The sequence below is a fragment of the Atta colombica genome, unplaced genomic scaffold, assembly GCF_001594045.1.
Source record: "Atta colombica isolate Treedump-2 unplaced genomic scaffold, Acol1.0 scaffold38, whole genome shotgun sequence".
In the NCBI taxonomy this organism is placed as follows: Eukaryota; Metazoa; Arthropoda; class Insecta; order Hymenoptera; family Formicidae; genus Atta; species Atta colombica.
The window spans coordinates 4,540,618-4,552,273 of NW_017259490.1; the positions used below are offsets into that span (position 1 = coordinate 4,540,618).

Here is an 11,656-nt window from a genome sequence, read left to right on the forward strand (position 1 = left end):
TATTTAATATATTAAGAAATAAATATATTAATATATTAAGAAATAAAAAATTCTCGGATAAATATAAAGCTACTGAAACAGTCATTACTTAAATTTAACATGTTTAATGATTAATGACTTAAACAAACTTTCCGATTTAAAACAACGCCCTTCATTTATTTTAATAACTAAAAACATAATTTACATAAACAATAATTTTACGTAAAGTTATTACATAGCCTTAAGCAATTGTAGAATTTCCATGTAAACATGAAAATATATATTTTAGTCGATTTTCATTAAAAAATCAATTTATTTTAATCAATATAAATATAATTTTTATTTAAAATCAATATATACAAATATTTTAAGTTCTTCAAATCACTTAAATTTAATAATTGTCCAATTTAAATTTTTGTATTATGTAAGATATATTTGAACATTCAGATTCCGTTGAGTATCTTGAAGAAATATTCCACCTGGAAAGATTCAACGTACGTAAATTACAAAAAAAAACAAATGACAAATGTGACTAAAGTTTTAAGTAAATATAAATTAAAATTGTTTTTACTTCTAATATTCCATCTTCTGGCAAGTCGGAACAATGTATAGCGTTTTGTATTTTCGTTTTCCCATACTTAGCTCTAAGCGTATTCGGTCTGATTTGTCGCGCAATGTTCTGTATGAAATAAGTATGTCAATAACGTGGGATAAAGCAATTAAAGTTTATACTTACCGGATCCATTGGACCGCATAAATTCCTGAAATCAGCAACTATGTTAGGATTTTCGTCTTTACAGCTCACTTCCAGAACAATGCATGGACCAGATTGTAATTCTGCTACCATTGCCTATAGTTCATAAAAATATATCCATCTTCAGAAATAATTATTTATTAAAAGAATATATAAAATAGATGAAAACATACAGTATACTCAGGAAGAACACCTTTATATATTTCTAAAAACTCTTCAGAATTAATTGGATTGACATAAAATTGTTGTGCAGCGATGATCATATAGCCTGCTTTTTGAATATCATCGATAATTGCTCCTATAAATATTATAAATATAAATATAAGATTAAAAATATATCATATCACATAGATAGATAAAAGTTTCAAAGTCAGTTATATGACAAATTCCATTAGTTGCTATTTTACAGAAATATATAAACATTAATACATTACAATATATTATATATTAATATTACATGATATATTAATAAAGTATTCAATTTACCAACAAGTTTTTCCTGTATAGCATGTGGCTTGATAATACAACAAGTGCAGTTTTGTAGAGTTGCAGTGTTTTTAGGGCCTTTATTTTTACTTTTTGAGTTAGGGAAGAAATATTGCAATTCCTAAAAATAATCAGATGTTACATTAAAATATGTTCTTATTATAAATTTAATTATTGCATCTAAAACTTTGTACCTGTATTACTGTTTCAGTATCTTTGGATCCATATACAGCATTACATATCTCGTCTTTTCCATAACAAGCTCTTAATGAAGATGCTGCCGTTAAACGAGCATGATTACTATCTTCTGGGCCAGCTAATTCTTGCCATCTTGTTATACCATTTCCTCCTAATAATTCTAAAGCAACGACAGGGCCAGAAATAAGATAATTTATAACAGACCTAAAAATAAACTTTCACAGCTACAGTATTCAAAATTTATTAAAGAAATTATAAATAGTTTATTTTTGGAATACTGTTAATTCAAAATTTGACTTACGTCTTATCGACTATATCTTTTTTTATAAAACAATTTTCTGCAATATCATCCACAGTTAATTTTATCATTTTTAGATTCATAATATGAAAATCATAATTTATAATCATTTTTAATATTTCACCCATTTTGTCAATAACATCTGGTTTCAAAAGTACAAAAACTCTAAAAAAATAAAATTACATGAATTGAGTAAAAATATTTTAGTATCAGAAAAATCATATATAAAATAGAAATCATTTGTTTTATTACTTTTGCAATTGCGTTTCTAATTTGGTTTTGGTACAGGTATCTGCATAACCCGTAATTTTGATGCATCTTGAAAATATTGTTATTACAGAACCCACATAAAAATCTTTAGCCTTAATGCCATCACATGTTGTCCTTCTTAAGAATGTCTTCCTTGTTTTTAAATCAAACTAAAATATATACTAATATATAATATATAATATAACAACTTTATGAGGATACTTTAAAAGTAACTCAATTCTTTAAAATAAAATCATATGATTTTTCTTACGTAATACAATTCAAGTCATTCTGCATATCAAAATGTAGAGAGTAAGATTATTTTAAAAAATCAATATTTTATTGAAATATTTATATTGTATTCTGGTATATCTTGACATAAAATATATATTTTGGAAAATATTAATTTCTAAATTATCTTTATTTCTATATTACCTTAATAGTTTTTGAATAATAAAATGATTCAATTGTTATAAAAAAATATAATTATTTTAATAAAAATTATGTAATTTGTAGAATACAAAAAATTATATACTTTACATAATTTGATATATCTGTAATAAAAGATACGTTTTTATATCTTTTTTTCTGTTGTTTAGCAAAAATATTTAATGTGCTTAAGTTAGGTGAAACATCTTGTATGTAATATTAATTTGCACTAACTTGCACGTACCAATTCAACAGTATTATCAGATGAATAATAATACAGATAAAATTTCTTCAGCATACAAGCGATTTTATCATACCACTCAGCTTCAAATACATATCTGTCATTGTGATCTGACATCTTGAAAATTACATATCTTCACGTAATGTTAATTATCAATAATATGTGAAAAACTTCAAATCATGGAAATTAAACGAGTTATAAATTCAGCATTAGATTCAGAAAAATATCAAGCTAATTGGAAATACAATTTGTTTTGCATAAATAATTAGATCATATCTCAATATTTCAACAATATCATTGATAAAAGGTTTACAACGGAACAACAAAAAACAATTATTCTGACAAAAAATGTTCTGAAAATAGTGAAAAACAGTCACAGAGAAATAACCTTGATGATAGCTGTTTTTTTATGACATAAGTGACGTTGCTGGGCAACACGCCTCTATGTTCATAAAATGTAGACATTGAACTACGTAACCACGTCCATGAATTTTCCAATGGGTAACATATTCTTGGATCCGTGCTATGTCGATAAAATGTTGATAATGCAGAATTTCAAGCAACTTATCAGTAACGTTAAAAGATTAAATTATAAATTATTTTAATTTGCGCAAAACTATATAATAGTTACAATTTAGATTCACAAACAATACTTTTTTTATGTGCTAAACAATAAAGAGAAAAAATTTAATACTTTTGTTAATAAAATATTAGGTATGGGAAAAAGTTCGTGGCGTTTTTCCCGTTACATCTAACGGGAAAAACGCCACGAACTTTTTCCAATACCTAATACTTTTCTTATTAAAATACAGAATTAATTAGAATCCCCTGATTATGTAATATTATTTTCAGACACTCTTTTCTACTATATAAATAAATAAAATAAAAAGATTAAGACAACGTTTAATAAAAAATATTAACGTATTTCTATATACAATGCAATTATGTGAAACAATATAAAGGATTGAATTATATTTTTATTATTTTCTCCTTTTGTAAAACAATAAATATTATAATAAATATATGTGAATGCATTTGATATTTGTACTTGTCACATATAAATACAATTTGAATTTTACTATATCAATTTAGTACTTGAAATTGATCAAACGAACCCTAGCAACCAAATCTTCAGCTCTAGGCCATAGTTTTAGGCAACGCGTTAATCGTTTGCACAAGACGCGTCTGACTGACGTGTACGCACGCACGCACGCACGCACGCACGCACGCACGCACGCATGAACAAACGACCGACAAACGAACAAAACGCGGTTTTGACAGCTCCGGCTGCTGGTCTGGCCAGCGCGGAGAAAACACACCTACGTGATACGTAATTCCTGACGCGTGATCCACATTTTATAATTAAATCCGTGCCTCCCTCGTGTCAAATACTACTGAATCGCAACCCTGTCTGGAACACTGGACGCATCCTAATTGGAATGTCCACATGAGGCTGCTGAAATTCTTGCTTCGTTATTTCCCACCAGGTAAATAGACAACGTACAGCCAACGTACATTAATGATGCTGTCTAACACGCTCTTGTTCTCTTAAATTAATGTTTAATATACTTGAGAAAAGTATTTATATAATATATTTGAATTTTAAAACCCAAACAGGTCTCGCTCTGGAGTATACGCAGGGCGGTGATATCAAGACAAAAATGATCGATTTATTGGATTTGTCAGCCGAGTAATTAATTAGATCAGCTTTTTTATTTGACCATAGTAATGTAGCTGCTTAATTTTACATTTGCTTTTATTTTACTTACTTTGAAGCTATATGTAAAGTCGTGCGAAAATAAAGCTAGTAATAATTGAATAATTTACAGAACGGACGTAAGAGCATTAGCGGAAAACATAAAAGCGGCTGAACCCATAATAACCGAAAGTGTAATGGACCAGTTAGTCGAAACTTTGCAGAAGCTACAGGCTAAAGTTTGCGATACAAATACCAAGCGCTATTACAAATACAAAACCTTACAGACGCATCTTTTGCCAGTCACTAATATAGCTCTCGATAAATTAGGTAAAAGGTACTCTACATTAAAATTGTCACTTAATTATTATTAAGACTTGTAAAATTTACAAAATTTCGAAGTAGTGTTTTATGTTATTAAATCTCATAATAATATAGCATATTAAAAAAAAAACTTAAAGGAAAACTATAACTGAAATACTATAGTAAGAATATCGAAGAAAAAATTAATCGCAGTGAATAATTCATCGAATCGTAGCATATAAACGACACGTTATTCGTTCGACAGATGCTTGACGGGCAGCTATGACCGAACTTGTAAAGTTTGGGACATTGACAGTGGAGCGGAGCTTTTTACTCTCGAAGGCCATAAGAACGTGGTCTACGCCGTCTCGTTCAACAATCCAACTTCGTGAGTTTATCACAATACTTAAAGTATAATCGCGATTGTATCGACTCGGAATTGAAAGTAAGACACGGCGAGAACTTGTACGACTTATAGTGGTCGAGATCTCCTCTATAATGTATAACGCGTGTTATTCTTTACATACCTATGTACAACGCAATAGCGGTAGAGTTAGACCTACTTAGAAACTATTTTGTTTTAGATTCTGATCACAGTATCAAATTTTGCAATTTTGTCAAAATAAGAGTGAACAAGAAGAATACTTTCTAAAATCTTTGGAATCGAATCTAATAATTCTGAAGAGTCACAAAGAGTGATAATTATTATTGAGTATTATTATTGATAAAAAATGGCTCAATAGTCAATTTGTAGAAGTGTGAGTGATTTCACTCTTTAGAATAATAAATAAATGTTCCACGTCAAAAATTTTAGAGAGTATATATATATATATATATATATACTGTCTCTTTTTATATAAGCTGTCTTATAACTTACTATCTTACTCATTTTAACTTATTGACGAAAACGATGGGCTAATCAAAAGTTTCGTAGCTAAACTCTGTTAGAGATTTCTAGATCTACGTATTTTTACCGTTTCAGAGACAAAATTGTGACCGGGTCCTTCGACAAAACGGCGAAAGTCTGGTGCTCGCGGACAGGTCACTGCCTCACAACCATGTGGGGTCACGATGCAGAAGTGGTGGTGGCTAAATTCTCACCAACGCAATGCAAGCTCGCGACCGGTTCCATCGACGCGACGTCAAAAATATTCCATATAGAAACCGGTATTGAAAATATTGCAATGTTATCTCACATAATAAACGCGCGCTTCGATTCGGCCAGCTCGCGATCGATCGGACGCAACATATCTACTATTGTCGAATCCACTTTACGATGCTTGAACACAGCGTGCAAACAATATGCGAAAATAATCAACGTATTCTTGCACAGTATTCTTATCATTGTTCCAATTATTGTCGGCTTTACGTTTTATCGTAGTATCTGCTCGATGTTCTAATTAAATGAGCTTAAATAAAGTCACTAAGTTGTATCAAACTGTCACAATAAGTTATCTCTCAAAATAGCAATTTAGACAACTTAAAATATTAACGGAATAATACTCGCAATTAATACTGGAAATAATTTTATAATAGTTAAATGCAATGGCTAAATACTTTCTAAACACATTTTTAATCATTTTTAAGCAGGCAAATTCCTGATTTTTTACTCATGATTAATTTTTAAATTCGAAAATATATTAGGAAATATCATCTCGAGATTTCTCCGAATAAAGCGTCCATACGTCGTAATCTTTTTTTATGTGAGAGACATTTGGATTCGGCAGGTCAGGAATTGGGTACGTTACGGGGACACACGGCAGAAGTTATTGCGCTGCATTACAACAACGATGGAAATCAGATCATATCGGGTTCCTTCGACGGTACCGTGAACATCTGGGATACAAGAACATTTACGTGGGTTTCTGTTTTCTTATCTTGTTTTAATATTTTTATCTCTTAAGTATACGCGACTTATGACAACAAACTCATTATATTAAATAACTCGAATAATTGCTTGATACTTTTGTTTAATTTCTCACTTTTTTTCTCTTAGCGTCGTAATATAAGTTTTATACATAAGATTCAATTTTTTCGAAATAATTTAAAATGGAATTTTAATAAATATATTTTTAACTGAAAATCTCAGACGAACAAGTGTGTTAATCGGCCATCGCGAGGAATTGTCCAACTGCCTCTATAATTTCGATTGTTCGTTGATTGCGTCGTCCTCGATGGATAAAACCGCGAAATTGTGGGACGCAAGAATGAATTCTTGCTTGGCTACTTTGTTGGGACATGACGACGAAGTTCTGGATCTCGCTTTCGACAACAATGGCAAAAGATTGGCAACAGCCAGTAGCGATACTACCGCACAAGTTTGGGATATAAGCAGCAATTTCCAACAATTGGCTCTCATGAAAGGTCATCGAGAAGAAGTGTCAAAAGGCAAATTTCTTATCGCAAATGGATGCTTTGCTTTCAATTTTTTCTATCTATATTAAATATATTAAAATCCTAATATATAATTATCTATATTAAAATCCTAAATGTATTTTCAGTTTGCTTTAGTCCGAATGGTCGTCAACTACTAACTGCTTCCTTGGACAGAACGACGAGGCTATGGTCAGCGGATGATGGTTCCTGTTTTCAACAATTGAAAGGGCACACCGATGACATTTTTGCTTGCGCATTTTCGTATACGGGAGATACCATAATTACCGCCAGCAAGGATAATACTTGCACGATTTGGAGATGACTCGACTGGTTCCAGGTGTTCGCCTAGCTTTTACTCATCGTTCTGTTTATCGTTTATGTTATATATTTTTATGTTATCTAAATAACAGTGTGTGCATAGTCTATCGTTTTTCGATAAACAGAGCGATGATATCAAGTGCTTCCGCGTTCTACCAGACAGCGACGTTGACATTTTGACAATGACATAGGAAGAGTGATTATTGGGAATTTTTCAACAAGCGATATTGTGTAACACGGTGATCATTTAATGTTTGTTTAATATTGGCAAATAACAAGGATGTAATGATTTACTGTTATATTGTGCATCTCTTGTTTGAAAGCTCCCATAATAAAAAAAAAGTTTTACAGCAAAACTGTTGCTGTTATAGAATATTTATGTGAAAGTAAATTTCGCTAATTAATTATTGATACAGAAATAAGTAAAACTTTTAGTAAAAGAGAAAAATCTATCTGAGAGTGAATTCGTAGAAATATAAATTAAAACAATTTATTCTTAACAAAATAAATTTTGTTGTAAAACAATTATTACTTTGATGGCAGAGTAAGAATAAATTTATGACTATAGTAAAATATATAATTTATAGATACAGAGAATGAAAATTGTTTTTGGCAAAAATGTTATTATGTCATTTACTTAATAAATTTTATTACTTAATAAATATTTATTACATAATAATCTCAATTTGCTTTTAATATAAAATAATTCATTATTAATTATTCATATTTTTTTCTGTGTTTAAAATAAATATTTTCTTATTAAAAAGACTTACTTTATAATTATTACAAAAACACATTTGTATTAAATTAAATACATTTCTTGAAATATTCTAATGTTCATTTATTAAATAATAGCGATATGACTATTACGATGACTATTTACGAGGCAATTGAAATCATTTAATTAAACTTTAAATTAAGAACATTTTAAAAAATTACTAATAATTATTCTAAATACTTATTTAATAATTATTTGCAAATTATAAGTATTACATATATATGCAGATATTTCAAGATATATAAAATTGCAAGTAACTTCATACACACAATTGTATGTCAATGTTAATGAAGAGACAAAATATTAATCTCTCCTCTAAATGTATATAGTCTAGATAGATAATATTCCCAGATAGCACGTTAATGTTGTTTTGATGATATTAAACATCATTTTAACAAAAAATGAAAAAAAATGATAAACGATGTCTTATTTGGGATAACTATCAATGACGACAATGACATATAGATAAAGTAAAAAAATAATAATTCATTGATGTCACATATAATTCATTGAAATAGAAATTTAAAAATTTATTAGGCAACAAAATAATAGTTGTTTACGCTTATGTATAAAATTTAAATATGTGTAAAAATTGTTCAAATAAAAATATGTTATAACTGATATAAAGAGTTAACTTTACACACACACACACACACACACACACACAAGAGTTACTTTATACAGAATTTATAAAGAATTATGTAACATAACTTATAAATATAAATCTAAATATATCCATGTATTATGAAAGATACATATAATGTTGAGCCTGATGTTATACTCCAGCCTGTAACTATGTGTACGACATAAGCCCCACTCTTCGAGACTAGTCACTGACTGAGGCTACATCAAGTTCAGTTAGTAGTAAGCGTCCAAAGTAGTCGTTTTGAACTCGTGGACTCGTTTGCATCAGTATACGCGAAGTAAAACGCAATGCGTTATCGCAAGTTTTTTGCTTTTTAAAGACAGAAACATACTGTAATAAATGTTAATTTTGTCATAACGGAATTATATAATCATGTGTTGTATCGTATCGATATGTATTACAAAACTTCACCTTCGGTGTATCGGACTCAAAATCCGCGTCTAGATATTTTTTAATACGGTAAGTAGCACAAGATTACATAACAGCAAACATATTGTAACTGTAAATGTTAATTAATAAGTAATTGTAAATACATAAAATGTAAATGCATAAAATTACGGTATTGTAAATAAATCGTTAATTGTTAATGTATCATGTAAAAAAAATTATTAAAATTAATATACAACAGTATTGTGTGATTACACAATAAAACAGATTTGTTTCGGGTTTTATGTAAATTTTTACACGTATATAATTTTTAAGTACGCCACATCAAATGTCAGAAAAAGAGAAGGAAACAATCGCATTTACCGTTTAGTTATAGAATGTAGCTATATAATCACTTCTTCGTTTTCATAAGTCTATGAACATTACGTTAATTAATAATATAGCGATGCGAAAGAGATGTACAGCAGACGCAAATTAATTAACGGAAGCACACCATTATAGTATCCATCGAGACTCATAATTAGCTAGAGTCGAGAAATCATCGGTACGGCGATTTATAGCAATTCTGACGTTTCTTCTTTCTTGCGTTATTTTTCCATTTTTTTTTGTCTCATGTATGTATTATTTTAGAAGAATTAAAAAGAAGAAAGGAACAGAAGGAATGTTCGATTGAACAATCCATAACGATAAAATTTTTATATTATCGGTACGTCCATTACGGTAGAAACAAATGTTATTACATATTCACGATAAAGCACGACTCCTACGTGAGTTTCGATCAAATAAATTTGGAAGAAATATGTTATAGCATCTTTTTGCCAGTCTTTTCAATTTGAGAAAAATATAACGATGCATACTGCTTTATTGAATCGATTGCGATTTATTAAGTCTGACGTTTACGAATAATCCATAATTTATTGCGAAACAGTATAAATATAGAATATTTTTGTATCTTTCGAGGACGTGGAAAAATGTTTTCATTTTGCAAACTAAACTGTATTCCTTTGTTACGAAAGAAATGCATGGATTTTGTCAGAACGTTGAATGGAGATTAGAGAATGAAAGGCATTACATTTAAATAATTCAGTAAAAATGTTTTGTCTATAAAACTTAAAAGTTCTTTATGAAAAAGAAATATATATTTAAAAGAAAAAAAATGGTTGAAACAAATAAATTGATTGCAAAGATTGTAACACAATCATTGTAACACAATACGATAAATCGTATAAAAAAAATGGAAAAATTATAGAAGAATCAATATGATAGAAAGATAAAATCTTAAAGATAATTTCGATTGTTTGTATTTATGCTATATAATACTTGATGGTGGTATTTATGCTATATAATACTTGGTGTATCTTTGAACTTTCGCCCGTTTCTTTACATTTTAAATAATCAGTACGATCATCAAAAAGTAATAATTATTCAAAACTAAAAAAAAGACTTTTTTTATCTATTTTATTACTTCGAATACAAGGAAACAGCTAATATAATAGCGGTTCTTATTTTAAGAAATTATTTTAAGTGATGTTTATTATCTTAAGTAATCATCTTAAGATGCTAATGTGATTGTTTTACATCTTAAGACTGTATTTAAAACGGTCTGAAAAATAAAATCAACTCTACGAATATCGGTCATATAGTCATAAGTTGTTGCTTGTGGACATGAGACTGGTTCATTTGCGAGTGCAATCATCGTACTGTGAAACTTTTGAGAAAACATACTTGAACAGAATTGAAAGTTTTCCCACAAGATGACCTACTACAAAGGAACCTTAAATTCGATTCATATAAAAAGATTAAGTCTGGACACATTCCGCGCAGGGTGCATAATAATTTAATATGATGTCCATTATCCTGTTACTTCGATTGTTGTGAACATTATCACGCATTATATGCATCTATCATCACGATCGTTTTACTAAGATACTACAGGAACATTCAAAAATATCTACTCTTTTAATATTTAAATAAGGTACAGAGATGTTTGATTTTTTGTACATTAGTGATAAATTTTTAATCATTTTTTAAATAAATTTTTCTTGTTAATAATATAATATTATTTTAATAAAAAAAAATATTTTGCAGAGCACTATTTCGCTGTGTCAACTACGAGTATTTTCAGAAATAAATGGTATAATATGTACCATTTAATAAATTGTTATTATTTAATATATAACTGTTTTATTAATAATACAACGAATAAATAATATAATATCACATAAATAACTATAATAAATCATATAATAAAGGATACAATAATTTATATCAATTTACATCATTTTATATATTAATAACTTTTATAATTGTTTTACAGATTGCGACATGACAGGAATAGATAATTTAGGTTATAACGATGGCATCGCACCAACGGTAAGTTAATAATACTAAATAATAATTTCATTAAAAGATGAATATATATGCAGTATCATAAATTTAATAGTATAAACTAAATAATGAGCATAGTAGTGGTTCATAAAAATTGATTGTTTTTGTCTGTTTTGAGTGTGCTGCTATA

The 11,656-nt window shown here is 28.7% G+C and overlaps 3 protein-coding genes across 3 annotated transcripts in view; 2 read left to right on the forward strand and 1 right to left on the reverse strand.

The window, feature by feature from the left end:
* Positions 1–393: 393 nt before the first annotated feature.
* On the reverse strand, positions 394–2,797 carry LOC108690927 (nucleoside diphosphate kinase 7). The gene is made up of 9 exons (XM_018198479.1): positions 2,638–2,797; positions 1,968–2,134; positions 1,719–1,880; positions 1,414–1,621; positions 1,220–1,340; positions 907–1,031; positions 716–829; positions 551–658; positions 394–458 (listed from the first exon to the last, which is right to left on the reverse strand). The coding sequence occupies exons 1-9, from the start codon at positions 2,749–2,751 to the stop codon at positions 423–425; spliced, it is 1,155 nt and encodes a 384-aa protein (XP_018053968.1). The 5' UTR covers positions 2,752–2,797; the 3' UTR covers positions 394–422.
* A 1,284-nt stretch (positions 2,798–4,081) lies between these two features.
* Positions 4,082–7,331, forward strand: LOC108690926 (dynein assembly factor with WDR repeat domains 1-like). Its single transcript, XM_018198478.1, has 8 exons — positions 4,082–4,121; positions 4,252–4,324; positions 4,464–4,667; positions 4,899–5,021; positions 5,616–5,800; positions 6,361–6,490; positions 6,723–7,021; positions 7,135–7,331. The coding sequence occupies exons 1-8, from the start codon at positions 4,082–4,084 to the stop codon at positions 7,329–7,331; spliced, it is 1,251 nt and encodes a 416-aa protein (XP_018053967.1).
* A 1,774-nt stretch (positions 7,332–9,105) lies between these two features.
* Positions 9,106–11,656, forward strand: part of LOC108690892 (solute carrier organic anion transporter family member 4A1) — a 19,670-nt gene continuing 17,119 nt past the window's right edge. Inside the window, exons 1-2 of the mRNA XM_018198421.1 lie at positions 9,106–9,210; positions 11,456–11,511. Of these exons, the coding sequence (XP_018053910.1) occupies positions 11,464–11,511 (48 nt within the window). The 5' untranslated portion in view covers positions 9,106–9,210; positions 11,456–11,463. The remainder of the gene's footprint in view (positions 9,211–11,455; positions 11,512–11,656) is intronic.